This window comes from Cavia porcellus, unplaced genomic scaffold, assembly GCF_034190915.1.
Source record: "Cavia porcellus strain 051 isolate PalLab524CR breed Dunkin Hartley unplaced genomic scaffold, mCavPor4.1 scaffold_32, whole genome shotgun sequence".
Taxonomy (NCBI): domain Eukaryota; kingdom Metazoa; phylum Chordata; class Mammalia; order Rodentia; family Caviidae; genus Cavia; species Cavia porcellus.
In genome coordinates this window covers 36,694,263-36,714,641 of record NW_026947515.1, presented here as the reverse complement: position 1 = coordinate 36,714,641, position 20,379 = coordinate 36,694,263, and the positions used below count along the sequence as shown (strand labels likewise).

Genomic DNA, 20,379 nt, shown 5'->3' with positions numbered 1-20,379 from the left:
TTGACCTGAATCCGCAAGCTCTCCCTCTCGCAAACTGGCGCAGTCTTAGAAAGGTGTGAAGCAAAGCGGAGGTACTGCGACATTTTGGTCGTGTGGAGGACAGAAGCCCATTTACAAAGCTCTCGTCTCTGTACCTTCCAGAGCCCACTTCACACGGTTCTAAAACGTGCGGCGCGAAGAATAGACGCCGGCCCTGGCCGTCAAGCGAATACATTACTGTGTCGCTTCGCCCTGCGAGGGCGGGATCGCAGGTGTCGCAAAGCGTGTTTGGGCGCTTGCACCCGTCCGTCGTAAAGATGCCTGCGGCAGGCGTTCCTCTTTCTGTCGCAAAAGCTAGGAGGCCCAACTCTCCACTCTCGGAACCACTTCATCGGGCCCTGCCGTAAAGGAAACCTGCCGACCCTGTCGTCCTTCTGTTTCCACCGTGGTAGTCGCTAGTTCCCTAGCCGGGATGCTTCCTTGCCCGGCATTGCCGTAAAGCACACCTGGCCCCAGCCCCCGGTCGTAGTCCCTTAGGGTGTCTGTCCTCCGCGGTTGCCACGGTGCCGCCAAGCGCGGCTGTCGCGCGGCCCCGGTGTCAGCGGCGATGGCGGCGGGGTCGGGTGGGAGTGGGGGGTCTGGGGGAGGCCCCGGGCCAGGGCCAGGCGGGGGTGGGGGCCCTGGCAGCAGCGGCCCAGGCCCGGGGTCCAGCGGGGGTCTCGGCAGCGTTGGGGAGCTGCACCCGCGCACCGGGCGCTTGGTGAGCCTGTCGGCCTGTGGGCGTACAGCGCGGAGGCAGCAGCCAGGCCAGGAGTTTAACCATGGGCTGGTGTTGAGCCGGGAACCCTTGCGCGATGGACGCGTCTTCACTGTCCGCATCGACCGCAAGGTGCAGGGGCGGGCCCGGGGAACCGAAACGTGGAGGGGAGTGGGAGGGAAGCGAGGGAAATGCGGCAGGACAGCTAGAAATCTCGCCTCGCTGGGTTCCTAAAGGGGCCCGATAGAGGTAGGGCATGAAGGCATGGGCAGAAAGAAAATGATTCAGAAACGTTCAGTCCGAAGGAAGAGACAGGGAGAGCCCAAGAATCCGAAAGACTCAAGCAGAAAAGGGACCCGGGGGCCCAGCCAATAGTCCAGCTGGGGAGTGGGCCTCCTGACACAGTTTCCTGGGGATAGAGGTGATGTCAGATGTGTTAGGAAAAATGGAGAGAGAGAGGAAAGCACAAACCATAGAAGGACAGACATACCGGAGGCAGAGCCAGAAAGACAGATGCAGTGAAATACTCTGGGGGAGAGAGGTGTGTGTGTGGCTGGTCCCACAGGGAAGGAATGTGGGAGGAGAGTGGATCTGGGAGGAGTCTGACCCTAGGAGAGAGTTGGGCTGGGAAGAGAGAGAGAGACTGGAGAAAGCAGTGTGGACAGTGTGTGCGTTGCGGTGGCTGAAGGTCCACAGAACGTTTGGAAGAGATAGGAAGCTGAAACAAGGGGGTTTAACCTGCTTCTGAGGAAAAGAGCACCTTTTACAGAGCAGGCTCACCGGGGGACAGTGGAACCAAATAACTGCCCAAGTGGGGTCTAGAAAATGACTTGTGGGCTGCGTTTCTGGGTGGTGCCTGAGAGATGACAAGAGGTGCACAGTGGCAGGTGGAATGTAGCTTCCTAGAAGTGGGAGACCCCAATGATGGCCCATCCTGAATCTGTCTGTCTCCTGCCTCCGACACAGGTCAACTCCTGGAGTGGCTCCATTGAAATTGGGGTGACTGCGTTGGATCCCAGTGTGCTGGACTTCCCAAGCAGTGCCACAGGGTTAAAGGGGGGCTCATGGGTAGTGTCGGGCTGCTCGGTGCTGAAGGATGGCCGCTCTGTGCTCGAGGAGTATGGACAGGACCTGGACCAGCTTGGCGAAGGGGACCGAGTGGGTGTGGAGAGAACAGCTGCTGGGGAGCTGCGGCTCTGGGTGAATGGGCGGGACTGCGGTGTGGCCGCTACCGGCCTGCCCTCTCGGGTCTGGGCTGTCGTGGACCTCTATGGCAAGTGCACCCAGATCACCGTGCTCCCCACTGAGCCAGGCTTCAGTCCCCCGACCCCCATCCCCTCAACTCCCCTTGAGCCCTCAGCACCCCCTGAAGAGTCTGCCTTGACTGAACAGGGGACCTCTGGAGATGAGGGTAAGGACACAGCGGGGCCCTGGTGGAGGGTGGGTCAGGGAGTACAGCTGGAGCAGCACAGCAAAGTAAAGGTCCAGGCCGGGCAGGCCGAGCCACGCGGACCCTGCGTCTGCTGCCAGGGAGAATAGGGCCTAGAGTGGAAGATCTGGCTGTGGTGGAAGCCGGGCCGAGCGCTTACCCCTCGGCCATCCCTGGACACTTCCTAACAGCCTCGAGACACACAATGGTGAGGGCTTTGGGGGCGCTCTGGGAAGGGGCTCAGGCAGTGCAGTATACAAGAGAGGAACCTCAGGAGAGGGCTGGGACGGGAGCGTGCTAAGCCAGCGTGTAGAGCCTCGTCTTGGTTTTCTTTCTTTGTCCTGGTGCTGTAGACTTTGCCAGCATGGAGCTCTCTGAGGTGGTGAGCAATACCATCCTGTCTGCCTACAATGGGGGGCTCTTGAATGTGAACCTGAGCTCCCCACCAGCAGGGGATGGGCTGGGATCTAGCGGTACTGCCACTTCGCCCATCCTCACTTCCAATGACGCCCTGCTCTTTCATGAGAAGTGTGGCACCCTTATCAAACTCAGCAACAATAATAAGACAGCTGAGCGCCGGAGGCCTCTGGATGAATTCAACAACGGAGTTGTCATGACCAATCGCCCGCTTCGGGACAATGAGATGTTTGAGGTAGGCAGGACCCTCAGGTCTGACTGGCTCACCCTGTGCGAGCTAAAAATGGGCCTCAGTCCTTGATGGATGACAGGCGGGGCTTGGGGAGCAAGGGCTGAGGGTCCCTTCTCTGCACTTGAGTTCCCTGTTGCTTTACTAGCTGTCATTTAACTCCAGATCCGCATTGACAAGCTCGTAGATAAGTGGTCAGGCTCCATTGAGATTGGTGTCACTACGCACAACCCTAACAACCTGGAGTACCCAGCCACCATGACCAACCTCCAGTCAGGTACCAGCCCCAGGAGGGGTGAGGACGCAAGCCTGGGGCAGCTAAAGGGAAGGAAGGCCATGTCCTAAGCAAGTGTCCACCCGTGCTCAGGCACCATCATGATGAGCGGCTGTGGGATCCTCACCAATGGCAAGGGCACCCGCCGGGAGTATTGTGAATTCAGTCTGGATGAGCTGCAGGTAAGGGCGGGGCCGTTCCAGAGGAGCCCTGGTACTCTGTTCCTGCCTGGGGGCCATATAGTCGTCTCTGATCTGACACGAAATCCTTTGTCTTTGCTTGAGGTTCGTTCGTTCTTTTTTTTTTTTTTTCTGTCTTTTTGAGACAGGGCTTCGATAAGTAGTTCAGGCTGGCCTTGAGCTCACTTTGTAACTTAGGCTGGTCTCGAACTCGCAAAGGATCCTCCTGCCTCAGCCTCCTGAGTGCTGGGATTACAGGCGTGAGCCACCACGCCCGGCTACATGAGGTTGTTTCTGAGAAGGCAGAATTCCTCAACGGGCTCTACAATGAGTCTGATAGTACAGTGAATCTAACAGTACTGTTACTTTTGCCCTGTGTTTGGTTTGAACCTATCCTTCCCACATGCTACGTAACTCCTGTGGCAATTACATAGATTTAAGGAAGGGGATGCTTATAAAAGGGTGTGACTTACTGCCTCACTCACATTGAGTGTCAGCACATGTGCTACTGAAGGGAACACATACACCGAGCAGGCAGGAAATGTCTAGAAGACAGGGACCTGGGACATGCCCTGCCCAGCGACCACTCGGGCTGGCCTCAGGCCTGCGCGAACACCTTTGGGAGCAGGTCCTCTGTGGAAGCGGGTAGGGAGGGGCCCCTGGGACTATGGCTAGATCCACACTGAGCTACTTTTCTGCTCTCACTAGGAGGGGGACCATATTGGCCTCACCAGGAAGTCCAATTCTGCCCTACACTTTTTCATTAATGGCATCGATCAAGGTAAGGGAGTGGTCCGAGCGGCTGTGGCCTGGGCTCTCGGGGGGATCCTCGGTGCTGCTTGCTCTCCTGTTTGCTGTTCACCTGTCGTTTTCCTCCCTCGCAGGTGTGGCCACCCCATTGACCCCCCCAGTGGTATATGGTGTGGTGGACTTGTATGGGATGGCTGTGAAGGTGACCATTGTCCACAACAACAATCACAGTGACCGTCTTCGCCGGAACAACGCCATTCTGCGGGCATTGTCTCCTGAGGGTGCCCTCCGCCGGGCTGCCCCTGCTGCCCAGGCGGAACCTGAGCGCCTGCTCTTTCACCCCAACTGTGGGCAGAAGGCAGCCATTACCCACGAGGGACGCACTGCCTTGAGGCCCCAGTACGGCCCGTGGGGTGGAGAAGCTGCGGAAGGGGCTGTGATGGGACTAAAGGGGCAAGATGGGGACCAGGGAGGTAGAGGGAGTCCCTAGGCAGTCCTGGACGCAGAGGTCAGGAATTTCCTGCAGTGTGAGGTCTGGTTGCTGGGCTTGGGGCAGTGGGGACGGGTGGTGCTAGGTTGAGCCTTGGCACACTCAGTATGTGTTGGGGTCTCAATCCCCACTTGCTGTGTCCTCAGTGCCACTGATGACTTCAATCACGGGGTGGTGCTGAGCAGCAGAGCACTGCGGGACGGAGAAGTATTCCAGGTGCGCATCGACAAGATGGTGGACAAGTGGGCTGGCTCCATCGAGATTGGGGTCACTACCCACAACCCTGCCTACCTCCAGTTGCCCTCCACCATGACCAACTTGCGCTCTGGTGAGCTCCCAAGGGCCGGGCTGGGCTTGGGTCCTGGAGCAGAGGCCATCCCTGCGGCTCTGTCACTTTCTTTAGCCCTTCCCTGCTCATCACACTTGTGATGGTTTGTCCAGTGTCTGTGGAAGCCATGAGGGCGGAGTGTGGCTGCCTTGGGAACTCACGCTGAGATCGCAGTAGAGACGGGTGGACTGTCCGTGTCGGGGAGTGTTTTGTATAGAGTACTCCTGCTTCCCCCTCACTCCTGTGGCCCCTTGTCCCTCAGGGACCTGGATGATGACTGGGAATGGCGTGATGCACAATGGAACCACCATCCTGGATGAATACGGGCACAATCTGGACCGCCTCAAGGTGGGAGAGGTGCAGTGCTCCGGTGCGCAGTCGGGGAGCTGCGAGGAGGGTGAATGCAGGGCGTCCCAGGCAGGAACTCCGCCTGACTCCTCACTCCAGCCCCCCTTCTTCCAAGGCAGGGGACACGGTGGGCGTGGTGCGGCGGGAGGACGGCACTCTCCACTTCTTTGTCAATGGAATGACTCAGGGCCCGGCTGCCTGGAATGTGCCCCCGGGTGTCTATGCTGTCGTTGATCTTTATGGCCAGGCGGCCCAGGCCACCATTGTGGATGACGTGGGTGAGGCCAGGCTCTGCTGGGGCAGGGGGTTAGGGTGGCCGTGGAAGGCTGGAGAGGTACCCAGAGACCTAATCCTAATGGGTGACCTCAACTTTTTTGCAGAGGTGCCTCCCGTTCCTGAGCCCCTCCCTGAGGGGAACAACCAGGTATCTCCAAGCTCCCCGTCCTCGGGGGCAGGAGGCTCTGACCTGCGATTCCACCAGCTGCACGGCAGTAATGCGGTCATCACCAACGGGGGCCGCACCGCACTGCGCCACAACTGCCGCAGCGAGTTCAACGACGCCATTGTCATTTCCAACCGGTCAGTCTCTGCACTCCCGTGTGTCTGCTATCTCACTGCCCACCCTAGCAGGGCCTCCATGACCGCTGCTCTCCTGGCAGGGCGCTGCGAGACGGAGAGCTGTTTGAAATTGTCATCCAGAAGATGGTAGACCGCTGGTCAGGCTCCATCGAGGCCGGTGAGGAGGTGGCTGTGTGTGGATGGATGCTGGAGGCCTTGGCCTGTGGGGTGGACTCTGACTTCCCCTGCCTTCTCCTAGGGGTGACTGCCATCAGACCTGAAGACCTGGAGTTCCCCAATACCATGACAGACATTGACTATGATACGTGGATGCTGAGGTCAGGACCAGCTTGGCGGGGCTGAATGTGCCTGGCTAAGATCAGGGTGTAGGTCTGTAGTGCCCCAGGCAGTGGCAGACCTAGGGGATCCTGTGCACTGTGTTCAATTCTGGGAAGCCCTGCCCAGCCTGTAGGAGATTCATCACCTTCTTGGGGGAATTCCTGCTCTTCCCTAAGGAGGTACCAGTTGTAAAGGAGACAGGATGGTACCTCAGACCCAGATCAAGACACCCTCCTCATGTCCAGGAGGCTGGAGGGCGCTGACAGACAGACTTAGCGGGGCCAGTGTGGGGTTGGAACTGGGAGGCTAACCCCTCCTGCTCTCTCCCCAGCGGCACAGCCATTATGCAGGATGGCAACACAATGCGTAACAACTATGGGTGTGACCTGGATGCGCTGGGCACAGGCGCGCGCATTGGCATGATGCGGACTGCCAAGGGTGACCTGCATTACTTCATCAACGGCCAGGACCAAGGCGCCGCCTGCTCAGGCTTGCCTCCGGGTAAAGGTGACTGCTCTGTGGCTTCTGGCCAGCCGTGCTCCACTCAGACTGCCTGAGCTCTCAGGCTTCTGACCCCTTCCTTTTCTTGCAGAGGTGTATGCTGTCGTGGATCTCTATGGCCAGTGTGTCCAAGTGTCCATCACCAATGCCACCGGCCCCATGGACAACAGCCTGGCGACCAGCAACACTGCTACGGAGAAATCCTTCCCTCTGCACTCCCCAGGTGTCTGCTGTGGGCCAAAGGGATCCTGTTCAAAGATGCTGCTGGTTATAAGTGGGGAAAGGCCCTCAGCAAGCGGTCAGAAACGAGGTTATAACCTGGTTGCACCTAGGGGCCCACATACCGCGTGTTGGGCACCCTGGGCTTGAGGATGCCTCGTGCCATGGTGAAGAGGTTTCTAGGGGTGCAGAGCAGTAATGTCATGTGGAGCCTTCGTATCCATTCCTGTGTCATGGCGAGTGTGGCTCTGCATGGCATCTGAAGCTTCTTGTCCTAACCCTGCCTCTTCCTGTGGCCATCTGTCTGCAGTGGCTGGCGTGGCCCACCGATTCCACAACACCTGTGGCAAGAATGTCACTCTGGAGGAGGACGGCACAAGAGCAGTGCGTGCAGTTGGCTATTCCCATGGCCTTGTTTTCAGCACCAAGGAGCTCAAGGCTGAGGAAGTCTTTGAGGTGGGCTGTGGGGATGCGGTGGGGGGTGTTGGCTCAGTGATGGGGCCAGCTAATAGCTTTGCTTTCGCAGGTGAAGGTGGAAGAGCTGGATGAGAAGTGGGCAGGCTCCCTCCGGCTGGGGCTGACCACGTTGGTGCCAGGGGAGATGGGGCCTGGAGCAGGCAGTGGGCCTGGGCTGCCGCCTTCCCTGCCCGAGCTCCGGACTAAGACCACCTGGATGGTGTCCAGCTGTGAAGTGAGGCGTGATGGGCAGCTCCAGAGGATGAACTATGGCCGGAACCTTGAGAGGCTGGGGGTAAGGTAGCTGGCTCCAGGGCAGTGGTGGGCAGGGCTGGGGGTTACCAAAGCAGAGAGAGGGGGACTGAGTGCCTGTCTTTGTCCCACTTTGATATAGGTGGGGAGCCGTGTGGGCATTCGTCGGGGGGCAGATGACACAATGCACGTCCTGGTAGATGGAGAGGACATGGGGCCTGCAGCCACAGGGATTGCCAAGGTAGACTACAGACTGCCTCGGGTTCTGGTTGTGGGTCCTTGGGTGAAAGTCACATGCCAGTCTCTGATACCTGGGTCTTGTGTCCCTAGAACGTGTGGGCTGTGTTGGATCTATATGGGCCGGTACGCAGTGTGTCCATTGTCAGTTCCACGAGGCTGGAGGAGCCCGAAATCACCCAGCCTCCTTCCCCCAGCTCAGACACTGGCAGTGAAGGCGAGGAGGATGACGAGAGCGAGGAACGTGGCTTGGGAGTAAGAGGCTGCAGCAGGGCTGCTGGGCACATGGATGGGCAGTTGGTGACCATCAAGTGTCAGGTTCCCTCAGGTTCTCCAGCCGCCTGGTAAAGGCTCATACTTGAGTTTTGTATTCGCCCCAGTGGGGTGGGATAGGCTGGTCATTAGTCCTGGTGAAGCTCACTGTCTCTCTCCACATCAGGGCCAGAATCAGATGGGTATTATGCCCACAGTCCTCGAGTTCCTGGAAAACCACGGGAAGAATATTCTTTTGTCCAATGGGAACCGCACAGCCACACGGGTGGCCAGCTACAATCAGGGCATCGTTGTCATCAGCCAGCCCCTGCTGCCCCAGCTACTGGTCCAGGTGTGCCTTGCCATCTCCCCAGTTCTTGCTCTGGGGTGATGGTGCCAACTCTCCTAAAGGGGGCTTTTCTTCTGAAAACTGAAAGATACAGCAAAGTTAGTTGGGGACCAAGGCTCAAACGTGAGTGGGAGAGGATGGGGCAGCCCGCAGCTGAGTCAGAGAGCTTGTCTAACATGCGCAGTACCCGTGAGTTCCATTCCCCAACACACACATGCACATACACAAATAAAAAGGACGGAAACGTGTGAGTTTTTAGTTTCTGATCTGTCCAGACATGAAAGGGCAAGAAGCCAGGCCGTACCCTGGGAGGTGCAGTGTTCCCTGCCCGGCTGGAGAGTGGCCGGTTCGGCTGGGTAAGTGGATGTCTCTGCCTGGGGGCTGTGATTGTAGAGCAGTTCCTTCTGCAGGTGCGGATAGATTTTCTGAACCGACAGTGGACATCATCTCTCGTCCTGGGAGTCATCACCTGCCCACCTGAGAGACTCAACTTTCCCGCTTCTGCCTGTGCCCTCAAACGGGCAGCCTGGCTGCTGCGGGGCCGCGGTATCTTCCACAATGGTCTCAAAGTGAGTGGGGAGCCAGAGAGGCCCAGGCTTCTGAGCAGGGAGGGCTGGCGGAAGGGGAGTCGTGGGATTTGGACTCCTGGGAGGAGGCGCATAGGTCTGAAGGGAGCGGATGGGCAAGGGTGTGTGTCATTATCTGGTCTATGCCTGCCTCTTCCTCTGGAGTGTCTGCCATTACTAGTGCTGTAGGTGGGGGTAAAAGAGGCAGGTAACTATGACCACTGAGCCGGGAGTCTCAGGTCTGGAAAACAGTAGGTCTCTCCTTCCAGATCTGCGAGAAGTTTGGGCCCAATCTGGACACATGTCCCGAAGGCACCATCTTAGGACTGCGGCTGGACAGCTCTGGGGGACTGCATCTCCATGTCAATGGGGTGGACCAGGGGGTAGCCGTGCCCGATGTGCCTCAGCCCTGCCACGCTCTTGTGGATCTCTATGGGCAGTGCGAGCAGGTCGGTAGCCATGGAGATAGGAAGGAGGGAGTACCCAGGAGATTGGGAAGTTTGTGGGTCACAGGAGGGGTCAGCAGCCTCTGGGGCTGATCAAACTCTGGCTGATCCTCTCCCCTGTAGGTGACAATTGTGAGCCCTGAACCAGGAGCTGCCAGTGGAAAGAGTGCTGGAACCCAAGGGGACATGGAAAAAGCCGATATGGTGGATGGTGCGCCGCCCCAAAGGGACTGTCATCCCGCTCCACTCCCCTGCGCCCATCCTTCTCGCCCTGGGTCCTGTGACCTGTGCCCCCTCTGCCCCCTCAGGTATTAAGGAGAGTGTGTGTTGGGGTCCACCGCCTGCTGCCAGCCCTTTAAAGAGCTGCGAGTACCATGCCCTTTGCTCGCGCTTCCAAGAACTGCTGTTGCTTCCTGGTGAGTCCCAGTCCTCAGAACCCACCCCCCACTCATACGGCAGGCCAAGGCCGTGTGCAGAGCCCTGGCGGCAGCTCCAGGGCAGCAGCATGGCTGGGACCAGGGTGTGCGTCCACATCAAGTCTGCTGTTCACTGTCCCGCAGAGGATTATTTCATGCCTCCGCCCAAGCGTAGCCTGTGCTACTGTGAGTCCTGCCGGAAGCTGCGCGGAGATGAGGCCCACAGGCGCAGAGGGGAGCCCCCCCGGGAATATGCTCTGCCCTTTGGTTGGTGCAGGTTCAACCTCAGGTATGTATGGGTCGGATTCGGGCATTTCTCGTACTGCTCCCCACCCAGGAAAGGAGAATGCCAAGTAAGTGGCTGTAAAACGTGATAGGACAGAGGCTAAGCTTCCGAGCAGTGACCACTGTGCTGTCTGCCTTGTTTTCCTCTTAGGGTGAATCCCCGCCTGGAAGCTGGGACACTAACCAAGAAGTGGCACATGGCGTATCATGGGAGCAGTGTGGCAGCTGTACGGAGGGTGCTGGACCGGGGGGAGCTGGGAGCAGGTACTGCAGAGCATCGGGGAGGGAGGGAAGGCTGGACCGGAGGCCTCGGGGCTGCCCTGACCCAGCTGTCTGCCTAGGTACCGCCTCCATCCTGAGCTGCCGCCCCTTGAAGGGAGATCCCGGGGTGGGGTTTGAGGAGCCTGGTGAGAACTGTGCACCTCCCCGGGAAGAGCAGCCCCCCCCAGTGCTGCTATCCCCCTCTCTTCAGTATGCTGGGGCTGAGACCCTGGCCTCCAAAGTGCAGTGAGTACAAGAATTGAAGTGCTTCGGGGAATCAGACCTGGGGGGCGGGCCAGGGCCTCTTGGGTGGACATGATTTGTACCCCCTCCTTTGCCCATCCTGGCTTGCTAGTTGCTTCTTCACCTGAGTCTTCTCCTCATTCATTTATTCATTGAACAGATTACCATTTAGAACAAGCTGTTTTAGTGAAAGAAAAAAAGACTTGTTCTTGCAGATCTTAGCCTTTCACGTTAGGAAATATTTACATATAATGCCTTGAGCATTGTTAAAGTGATAAGTGACTACAATGGAAACAATAAAAAGTGAAAGTGGAATCAAACAAGAGGCATGTGCTTGGCGTGGGCATGTAAATAGGGTATCAGGTTGGACATCAGAAGGTGAGGTTTGGCCCCTGTGGTGGTGCACACCTGTAACCCCAGCACTGAGAGGTGGGGGCAAGAGGATTGTAAGTTCCCACCCAGCCTGGGCAATTACTTATTTATTTACTGGGGGGGAGGGGTGCCAGGAATTGAACTCAGGACCTCAAGCTTGCCAGCCAGGTGCTGCACCACTGAGCTAAATCCCCAGCCCTTAACCTAGGCAGTTTAATAACATAGCAAGACATGGTCTCAAAAGTAAAAAAAGCCCTGGGGGATATAGTTCAGCATGAAGGCAATCCCCAGGATTGCCGCTCCCTACCCCCAAAACTGAGGTTTGAGCAAAGGTATGAAGAAGATATTCAAGGGAGTAGCTGAGAAGACTTTGAAGACCTTTGCAAGTAGCAAACAGCTGAAGCTCAGTGCCTTTTGCTGGGAATTATTTCCAAGGGACAGTAAGGCCTGTGTGGTGGGGACATTAGCCAGGGGCAGCCAGTGGGGCAGAGGCCTCACTTTCCTTGTTTCTGCTTGGATGACAGATTCCGGGACCCCAAATCCCAGCGGACGCACCAGGCTCAGGTGGCTTTCCAGGTTTGTGTGCGCCCTGGCTCCTACACCCATGGACCCCCTTCTGCTGCTCTCAGAGAGCCACCTGACCCTCACTTCAGCCCGGCGGAACTTGAGTGGGTCACTAAGGAGAAGGGGGCCACGCTCCTCTATGCCCTGCTGGTCCGGGTGGAATGAGTGCGGGGGAGCACCACGACGACAAGCACAGCTGGGCTCTGCCCCGACTCGGGACTCGGTGAAGACTGCTCCGCCTCCGTGCCAGTGAGCCAGGGCGTGCCTGGTGCGGCCTGGGAGCCTCGGGAGCACCAGGCAGCCTCGATCGGACGGAAGTGGAGTCCATCTCCGTGTCCAGAGGCCCAGCGCGCTCCCCCGACGGCGGGGAGCTTGTGGGAGCCCAGCTTTCATGCACTGATGTGGGGACCGTGGAGCCCTACTTTGCCCCTCGCCATCACTTAATTTATTTCCGTTTTCGTTTCTGGTTACTGTGAATCCCAGAGGAGCCTCTCCCTGTGCCCACACGAAGCTGCTGTTTTCCGGGGCCATCAGGCGGGAGTGGGGAGCAAGGGGGCGCGAGGAAGCCGCGGACCCTCTGTACAGTTGTTACTGACCCGGTTTTTAAGGAGCCAATAAACACTTGGAGCACAGCTCGCCTCGGTCTCGCGCTCCTCGCGGGAAGTGCGCCGGGTCTCGGGGGCGCGGCCGCGGGCTGGCACTCGCGGGCACCCGTCCCGCGCGCTTCCGCATTTCCGCTTCGCCCAACCCGCAAAGCTCGCAGCCTCCGTGACCCGGAAGGATTCGGCCCGGCCGCCGGATGTGACGCTGGGGCCGGGCGCGCCGGAGGCCTCGGGGAGCGCCTGAAGACTGGTGGGGTAGGGGTGGGGTGGGCTGCGGTCGGCGCCCCGGGCTGCGCGGAGGGGCGGGGCGCCCGGCCGCCGAGCCTCGTGCCGTCCGCGCGCGTCTAGGGTGCGGCTGCGGATGCGGCCTGGCGAGCGGCGGACTCCCGGGACACGTGACTCGCGCCAACACGGGCGCCCTCCTGGCCCCGGCGTGGGTCTCTGCTGAGCGCCCTCCCGCCGACAGGCCCGGCCCGGGGTCTGGCAGCCAGTGACAGAGAGGGGCGCCTGCGGCCCTCACGACCCCGGCAGCACGATGCCCGCGCTCCTGGAGCGCCCCAAGCTTTCTAACGCCATGGCCAGAGCGCTGCACCGACACATCATGATGGAGCGGGAGCGCAAGCGGCAGGGTGAGCCGGCGCAGAGCGGGGGTAGACGCGGGGCGGGTGGACAGGCGGGCCAGTGGCCAGAGCTGGGCCGTACTCTCTGGCTGTGCTTACGGCGGAGGAGTGAAGGGGCCTGGTCTTAAGTTAAACTCCGAGCTGGCAAGGACCTTGGAGAGCACCTAATAAAACTTATCCCTGGGACAGAAAAAAGCCATTACAAGGGAGTGGTAGGGTAACTGGCCTTTATTGGTCTTCAGACTCTTAACATTCGATTTTCACCACCCTGCCACTTCCCCATTCTCCCCGATTCTCCAGAGGAGGAAGAAGTGGACAAGATGATGGAACAGAAGATGAAAGAGGAGCAAGAGAGAAGGAAAAAAAAGGAGATGGAAGAGAGAATGTCACTAGAGGAAACCAAAGAACAAGTAATCATTCCCTAGTCACTCCCAGCCGTGGCGGTTTCTCTTGACTCCCCTGCCTACCTCTTCTTTCCTCTTCCCCTCCCAGATTCTGAAATTACAGGAGAAGCTTTTGGCTCTACAGGAAGAGAAGCACCAGCTTTTCCTGCAGCTAAAGAAAGTTTTACATGAGGAAGAAAAACGGAGGCGAAAGGAGCAAAGGTGAGATCAGAGTTAGAAGTACAAATGGGAATAGTGGAATTGGGAACAGGTAGCAAAATTGATGTTTAATGGCGAAAGGGGGGATACCTGTCTCCCTTTTCCTCCAGTGACCTGACCACACTGACATCAGCTGCGTACCAGCAGAGCCTGACTGTTCACACAGGAACTCACCTCCTCAGCATGCAGGGTGAGGACTGAACCACCTCACAAGGGCCCTCCTGGAGATGGTGGCTCCCCATTTCAGCATCCCAAAGCCCCTCTCCTTTTCCAGGGAGTCCTGGAGGACACAATCGCCCAGGCACCCTCATGGCAGCTGACAGAGCCAAACAGATGTTTGGACCCCAAGTGCTTACGGTGAGAGAAGTAGGTTTGGATGTGTAGGCTGTTAAGTTTCTCCCCTAGAATTTTCTCCAGACATCCGGCCCACAGGTGTACAACGCACTTACTGTACGGGGGCGAGTGCACTATATAAATGACAGGTTCCTGGGAATCTTCTCGCCCCATACTGGGTTTGAACCAAGTTTTACAAGCTATGCTGAACTGTAACCCCAGCCCTGAGTTTCTGCTTTACAGGACATGTTTTCATTTTTTCCTAGACCCGGCACTATGTGGGCTCAGCTGCTGCTTTTCCAGGCACCCCTGAGCATGGGCAATTCCAAGGCAGCCCGGGCGGTGCCTATGGGACTGCTCAGCCCCCTCCACACTATGGGCCCACACAGCCAGCCTACAGTCCTAGCCAGCAGCTCAGAGGTGAGTGATGGGGACAGAAGACGGGCTTTCCTCCAAGTCCAGAGAAAACCTTCAAGTCCTGACGGCGGCATCCTGCCTTTTTCAGCACCTTCAGCGTTTCCTGCAGTGCAGTACTTGTCACAGCCACAGCCACAGCCCTATGCCGTGCATGGCCACTTCCAGCCCACCCAGACAGGTGATTAACACTGCGGGTAGCAGCCCTGGCCCCGTGGGTCTACTCATACTTACTCATTTTACACATCTTCTTTCCCACATAGGGTTTCTCCAACCTAGTGGCGCTCTGTCCTTGCAAAAGCAGATGGAACATGCTAATCAGCAGACTGGCTTCTCTGACTCAGTGAGCATGGGCCATGGGAGATTCAGGGGAGGAATAGGTTGGGGGGAGCTCCTAGTATGCTAATGTCGACTTGCCTCTGCAGTCTTCTCTGCGCCCCATGCACCCTCAAGCTCTGCACCCAGCACCTGGACTCCTCACCTCCCCTCAGCTTCCTGTGCAGATGCAACCAGCAGGAAAGGTAAGGATGGTAATCAAAACCCCTTTGCTAGTAGGAAAACCAGACAGGTGGCTTGTGTCCTGTGGTGGTCCCCTCCTTTCTAGGGTTGCTTATCTGTAAGGGTGTTAAGTGGGAGGAGAGTACACTCACTAACAGCATTCTCCATTCACCACCACCCAGTCAGGCTTTGCCACTACCAGTCAACCTGGCCCCCGGCTCCCCTTCATCCAACACAGCCAGAACCCACGCTTCTACCATAAGTGACCATCAGATTTTCTCTTCAACTCCACCCCCCATGGGTGAGGGTCTCCCCTGTATGTCCCAGATCAATAAAACCTACCTGCCACCCCTGCCTGCTGCTGTTCGTGTCACTTCCCACCCAGGGGCCAGGAATACAGTACAGCTGCTTCGAGGGAGGGAAATACTTAAGCCACCCTTAGACAGTGGACCCTAATAAACTGTCATCAGGTGGCATTTAGTCTTAGAGTCCTGAATATATCTGCCAATCAATAAATACCCAATAAATTTAATTCAAGTAAGTGGCTTGAGTTGAGGGCTTCATATTAAACTTGTAGTTTTATTCAGGTTTGATTTTAACAAATGTGTCGGGGAGAGAGCCCACAGGAAAGGATGAAGCCCATGGGGGCAGGGCCCTCCCAGATGCCTGAGGAGGGGGCACATCCCTTCCCCTCTTCTCTTCCTCCCCATCTAAAGGGGTTCAGGGAGAGACAGGCAGGGGAGAGAGCTGGTCCCCAGTCTGTGGGGGTGGTGTTGGGGTAAAGAGCTATGGGAAACGGGATCAGACCATTGACGAGTAAGGGAGAAGGGCATAAGGACCATTTACCAGAATCCACAGCATTCTGATTCCAAATTGAATAATAATAAAAAAAAAACCCAAACCAAAAAAAAAAAAAAAAAAAAAAAAAATCCTAAACCACAAGCAGCACCCAACCCCTTCTCCCCCACTAGGGTTTATAGTGGGGGGTGGTGGGGAGAAGAGGAGGGCAGCTTCACCAAGGCCATGGCTCCCTCACTCCTGGCCAAGGGAGCTAGGTGAAGGGCAGGGGCTCCCCGACAGATTGAGGGGGTAGGGGAAACCAAAATAAAACGTCAAATAAATTGTGTAGGAGTCCAGCCAAGGGCCCAGCTAGAGTGGGGCCAGGCTAGGGGAGGGGCCTCTGCAGGCTTGAGGATCACTGCTGCCACTGCTGCCGCCACCGCCGCTGCTGCCACCGCCACCACCACCACCCTGGCAAGAGAAAGAAACCATGTAACACAAGATACTTTTAACAAGAAAGGCACAGCAGAGGATACCGGAATAATCTGATGAGAACTGTAAAACGGAAGATAAGGGCTCTGTTCTCACCTGGGAGTCAGTTATTTTGCCATGGCCTTGATTGCAACTGCTGCCTCCTCTGTCATGGCAGACAGCACCGTGATCTGGAAGAGAAAGGGATAGTCAGGAGATGCCTAGACTCGAAGGGAAGAGCAGAGCTGAACACACAAGGGCGCAGGAGGCACCGTACCAGGATCTCTTCTCCACAATCATACTTCTGCTCAATCTCCTTGCCAAGGTCGCCCTCAGGCAGACGAAGGTCCTCTCGCACCTCCCCACTGTCCTGAAGCAGTGATAGGTACCCATCCTGGATGCCAATCAGCTGAGGGTACATAGGAAAGAAGTTCAAAGTAGGCCCACACAAGCTGAGAGTAAAGGAAACGGACAAACTGGGAAGATGAGCACACTTGTATCAAATGCTCTCTTCTTGCCATTTCCCTCCTCTTTGCTGCTTCGGGTCAATCCTTATTTTCCCTCCATAAACCACCCTTGTCCTAAATGACTACATACCTGGAAATCATTCCTTTTGATGTTTGGGACATCCATATTGTGGGTTGATGGGCAGATATCTTCATATTTCTTCCCAGTAAAGATGTCAATACCAACCAGGTGGACCTGTGTATGAACCACAAAGAGAAACCCAACCAAATTCCAGGGTGGAGGTGATACACTCTCATGTGGACTGATGAAAGAAGTCAGTCTATCTTGTTAGGGCAAAGTTTAGGCGAACTGAAAATGAACCACAACCAAGGAAAGAAATATCAAAGCCTCAAAGGCTAAAAATTCCCCCCACCTTTTGACCAAAAGACCACCATTGAGATGGCGGCTAATCACACACGGGAAATGGTAAGGCAGAGTTAGGAGAAGTCCATTACTTTCAGATAGCGAACACAGAAGACTAGGGGAATAGGAATCTAGGTGAAGTTTTCTGGACACACACGGGACTAAGAACTTGGAAAATAGAAAAAGTTGAGAAAAAGAAATGTGAAATAAAAGAACTTTAAAAAGTACTTTGAACATCTCAAACTTTGCATTAGAAAATAAGGAAATAGAAAAGATCAAGGCATTATTCAAGTAGAATCAGGACTAATGTCAAGTCAACAAAAGACAGAAAAACTTGACTGGGAAACAAAAACCACAAGAAATTCTTTAAGAATTAACCAGCTGGAACTTTTAAGGAAAAAGTCATCTGAGGTGACCCAGGAAACACAAGCAATAAAGACCCCCAAAAGCAAGGAGGTGTAAAGAACTTAACAGGCAAGGGCAGGAACTGGAATGTAGGATAGGTCAATTCCAAAGAAAAAGCTAAGGAGGGAAGTAGCAAAGTGACTTCAAACATGTACACTGGAACCCTTTAGGGAATGTGACACTGTACTGTGTTAGGATTAAAGTGGACAAAGTAATGCAAATAAAGGACATCTACAAGGCTCAAGGAAAAAGGCAAGGAATAAGGAATAAACAGAATAGCCAGAGCATAACACACTACCAAGAGACTGGCACAAAGATGCAAAGGGAGAGCCCTACTAGAAGGCTGCTACCACCCAAAGATATCCCCGGAAGAGGCTGCAGACTAGAGGCAGGTACAGTCTGAGGCGGAGTGCTTAACAGAAGGACTGAGTGAGAAAAGAACTAAAGGTAGGTACAGGGCCAGAACTGGTGACCACTTGCTGCCAGGAGCCCTACGGATCGGATACAGGAGGTAGGGGGAAGGCAAGATGTGGAGAAATTCTAACCTTGGCATGGCCATGCTTGCCAGTCTTCGAAGTAGACATCTCGACGATCTTACATGGCCGGCCTTTGAGCACCACAAAGCCATTCTTACGTAATGCTGAGCACTGCATTGGGAAGGTAGCTGAGGCCCCTGCATCTCCTGTCTCGAAGTCCAAATCATCTGCCATTTTAAGAGGGTTGGATTCCAACTAAAGCCAAGAAGAGAACTGGGGTCAGTAAGGATGGAGGTTATTGGGACCTCTAATCCATCCTATACCTTTCTGGAAACATTACTCCATTTCCCCCAACCCTTTACTCCATTAACCACCTAAAATTAAGTCAAAGTTCCTAGAATAAACACCGACTGAGATCAAATACACTTAAGGATGGGTATAAGGGAAGGGAGAATACCTGGATCCACCCCCAAAATGAAAGCTAGTCATGGCTTGGGAAAAGAAAGGCTCTAGGGAGTTGGGATGCCAAATCTCGAATGAAGAGCGGCCTACTTCCTATGAGCAGGGAGGACTCAGGTGTTATTTGCCACTGAAACCAACCACCCCCCTTCCCCACATATAGCCAGGGCTATAATTAGGTGAGCAACTATGAGCCAGCAAAAGGGCGGGGCTAATGGGGGTGAGGGTGGAGACTGGAGGGCAAGGCCCCACCCGATTCTGTTACACCCTTCCACCCCTATCCACACACAAGCCAGTCACCGGGACAGGAAACCACAAGGCCTCTCGGGGGATTCCCGCCTCTCCAACATGCACTGCAGATGCAGTCATGGGAGAGAAAGCAGTTTCCTAAACGATTCCCCTATTAAACACCTAGATCTCAGTTCCCAAAGGGAACCCAGGAACCCAGCCTCTCACTCGAGGGCCCTCCCATTTTCCCAGGATGCATCGGTTCTGTCGGCTTTTCAGGCCGGGCCTGTACAGTCAGTAGAAAGTGCAGTGGGGGGTGGTGAATGACAATAAAATGAAAGCAAAAGGCTGGTAGTAGTGAGTAGTACACATCACACTAGGCTGGTAGTTAGTAGACTAAAGCCGAGTTACTCCCAAGCCAGATGCAACAGGGAAGACAGTGACAAGGTGAAGACCGCCGATCACCGCGGGGACCCCAGCCGCTCCCTGACACACGGCGCTGTCGGCGCGGAGCGAGCCCGGAGAGGTGGGCCCGGGTCCAGCTACCCAGATCTCCCCATTTCTCCAGGGCCCCCGCTCACAAGAGTGCCACTTACACCTGGCCGGCGGCCTCACTTCACGTGAGCACTGAGGGGCAAACTCCAGGGCCTACAACGTCGGGAGACCGAAACATATGCCAGAGCAGCAGGCCCCCGGGGCGCGGAGCCCGGCTTCGGACTTCTTCCGCTCCCTCAGAGCCCAGGCGGCCTGGATGCCCGGAGGAGCAGGAGCAGTCCTCCCCGGGCTGCGGAGACCGGGCTCCCGCCCACCATGTGGCCGCCCGGGGTTTCCGGTGGCCGGGACCTGGGGGGAGGGGTCCCCACACTACCATGCGGACCCGGTCCACGTTCGGCCATGCGGTCTCGGCCTCCAAGGGCAGCCTACCACGGGGGGCACTTCCGGCGCCGCGGCCATCCCCTCCCCAAAGGCTGGGCCAGGCCACAGCCACGCCGCCTCCCCTCCCCCCCCGGCGGCCACCCCCCCACTTGCCCTCTCACCGAACAGCCCCCTCCCCCACCTCACGTGGCCGCGCGGCGCACGGTCCTCAACGGCCCAGGGACCCCTATCCTGGCAGGGCCGATCTGGCTCCCGGCCCTCGCCCCGGCGTGGTCGCCTGGCGGCCTCTCCCGCGTGGCGGCCTCGCGGCTGGCCGTCCCCCGCCCTGCGTCGCTCCAACGTCACCCGGCCGCCCCAACCGTCACCCTGCGCGCCAACTGGGCCGCGCGCCCGCGACTCTCCGCACCCCGCGCGGCTCCCCGACCCAACGCGTGTGGCGGTGGCCGCCGCTCCCCTCTGCCCCCTCCCCGACCCCCGCGCAGTTCCATCTCTACTCCCGGCCCAAGCTGAGGTTCCGCGCAGGCGCGCCTGTTCGCTCTCACCTCGCGCGAACGCACTGACCCGACTCCGTCCGCTCGCCGCGAGCCCAACCGCTGCCTCAGAGCCCGCTGCCGCCGCCGCCGCCGCCGCCGCCTCTATCGCCGCCGCCGCTGCTGCACACGGGTCTTAGTACGCAGGCGCCGACTCCCCACTGACCAACCAAGCAGCCCTATGACAGCCGCGCAAGCGTGGTACCTAGCTCGCCCGCCCTCCACCCCCGCACTGCGCAAGCGCACAGTCCCTCCCCGCGCTCCACCCTCTCTCCCACTTACCCATCCAATGACGCGTAGACGTGACCCCGCCCCTCACGAAACCTGAGCGCCTCCAAGAAGTCAACAGTGCGCAGGCGCGCCCGGTTTTTAATTCCCTTCAACCTCCTCTACCCTCCCCTTGATAGACCACTTGTCCTACCAAACCAACCGTGCGCCTGCGCAATAGAGGGTCCTGCACTCCACACCCTCTGGAGGAAACGCCTTGGTCTCTGAACGCATGCGTATTGGCGATCCTAACCGCCCCTTCCACCTCAGACGTCGTCAGTACGCAGAGCGTTGAAAAGACCACGCCACTGTATCGCTAGCTCTGTCCAGAACGCATGCGTCTTAGGAAACGCCCCACTTCCACTTTACTGGACTTAAACGACCCGCAAGTTTCAGGAAATTTTGCGCTGCAGGGTGCGTCCCTTGCTGGGCATTTTGTCTGTGTTCCACAC

At 57.0% G+C, this 20,379-nt stretch overlaps 3 protein-coding genes across 6 annotated transcripts; 2 read left to right on the top strand and 1 right to left on the bottom strand.

Annotated features, from left to right (window-relative positions):
- Nucleotides 1–571: 571 nt before the first annotated feature.
- Neurl4 (neuralized E3 ubiquitin protein ligase 4) lies at nt 572–12,128 on the top strand. 2 transcript variants are annotated; one of them, XM_005002115.3, is made up of 28 exons: nt 572–868; nt 1,703–2,147; nt 2,519–2,817; nt 2,977–3,088; nt 3,179–3,267; nt 3,973–4,045; nt 4,149–4,413; nt 4,651–4,832; nt 5,095–5,180; nt 5,296–5,458; nt 5,561–5,759; nt 5,840–5,916; nt 5,998–6,076; nt 6,409–6,578; nt 6,670–6,801; nt 7,108–7,253; nt 7,324–7,548; nt 7,648–7,746; nt 7,836–7,997; nt 8,182–8,346; nt 8,754–8,912; nt 9,179–9,358; nt 9,479–9,566; nt 9,664–9,771; nt 9,916–10,060; nt 10,208–10,320; nt 10,398–10,563; nt 11,457–12,128. In XM_005002115.3, exons 1-28 carry the CDS (start codon nt 587–589, stop codon nt 11,659–11,661), a joined length of 4,614 nt encoding a protein of 1,537 aa, XP_005002172.1. In that variant the 5' UTR covers nt 572–586; the 3' UTR covers nt 11,662–12,128. The 2 variants fall into 2 exon arrangements, with proteins under 2 accessions (XP_005002172.1, XP_013004211.1); XM_013148757.3 differs by having other exon boundaries at nt 6,409–6,584.
- A 210-nt stretch (nt 12,129–12,338) lies between these two features.
- Nucleotides 12,339–14,919, top strand: Gps2 (G protein pathway suppressor 2). Its single transcript, XM_003466264.5, has 10 exons — nt 12,339–12,727; nt 13,019–13,128; nt 13,211–13,323; nt 13,431–13,510; nt 13,595–13,677; nt 13,920–14,073; nt 14,159–14,248; nt 14,331–14,410; nt 14,493–14,588; nt 14,748–14,919. The coding sequence occupies exons 1-10, from the start codon at nt 12,634–12,636 to the stop codon at nt 14,829–14,831; spliced, it is 984 nt and encodes a 327-aa protein (XP_003466312.1). The 5' UTR covers nt 12,339–12,633; the 3' UTR covers nt 14,832–14,919.
- Nucleotides 14,920–15,124: 205 nt separating this feature from the next.
- Eif5a (eukaryotic translation initiation factor 5A) lies at nt 15,125–19,879 on the bottom strand. 3 transcript variants are annotated; one of them, XM_003466180.5, is made up of 6 exons: nt 19,673–19,879; nt 17,637–17,822; nt 16,414–16,518; nt 16,094–16,225; nt 15,934–16,007; nt 15,125–15,816 (listed from the first exon to the last, which is right to left on the bottom strand). In XM_003466180.5, exons 2-5 carry the CDS (start codon nt 17,799–17,801, stop codon nt 15,945–15,947), a joined length of 465 nt encoding a protein of 154 aa, XP_003466228.2. In that variant the 5' UTR covers nt 17,802–17,822; nt 19,673–19,879; the 3' UTR covers nt 15,125–15,816; nt 15,934–15,944. The 3 variants fall into 3 exon arrangements, with proteins under 3 accessions (XP_003466228.2, XP_013004212.1, XP_063098001.1); XM_013148758.3 differs by having other exon boundaries at nt 19,692–19,849; XM_063241931.1 differs by lacking the exon at nt 19,673–19,879 and adding an exon at nt 19,312–19,458.
- Between the last annotated feature and the right edge of the window lie 500 nt (nt 19,880–20,379).

What these genes read in the sequence shown, in the direction of transcription:
- Eif5a (XM_003466180.5), bottom strand. Translation starts at nt 17,801, where the DNA reads ATGGCAGATGATTTGGACTTCGAGACAGGAGATGCAGGGGCCTCAGCT. An exon ending in GCAAGCATGGCCATGCCAAG is followed by an intron (nt 16,519 to 17,636) that starts GTTAGAATTTCT and finishes GTTCATACACAG; the next exon opens with GTCCACCTGGTTGGTATTGA. An exon ending in ATTGTGGAGAAGAGATCCTG is followed by an intron (nt 16,008 to 16,093) that starts GTACGGTGCCTC and finishes TTTCTCTTCCAG; the next exon opens with ATCACGGTGCTGTCTGCCAT.
- Gps2 (XM_003466264.5), top strand. Translation starts at nt 12,634, where the DNA reads ATGCCCGCGCTCCTGGAGCGCCCCAAGCTTTCTAACGCCATGGCCAGA. An exon ending in CGGAGGCGAAAGGAGCAAAG is followed by an intron (nt 13,324 to 13,430) that starts GTGAGATCAGAG and finishes CTTTTCCTCCAG; the next exon opens with TGACCTGACCACACTGACAT. An exon ending in CTTCCAGCCCACCCAGACAG is followed by an intron (nt 14,249 to 14,330) that starts GTGATTAACACT and finishes TTTCCCACATAG; the next exon opens with GGTTTCTCCAACCTAGTGGC.
- Neurl4 (XM_013148757.3), top strand. Translation starts at nt 587, where the DNA reads ATGGCGGCGGGGTCGGGTGGGAGTGGGGGGTCTGGGGGAGGCCCCGGG. An exon ending in CATGACCAACCTCCAGTCAG is followed by an intron (nt 3,089 to 3,178) that starts GTACCAGCCCCA and finishes ACCCGTGCTCAG; the next exon opens with GCACCATCATGATGAGCGGC. An exon ending in TCTATGGGCAGTGCGAGCAG is followed by an intron (nt 9,359 to 9,478) that starts GTCGGTAGCCAT and finishes TCTCCCCTGTAG; the next exon opens with GTGACAATTGTGAGCCCTGA.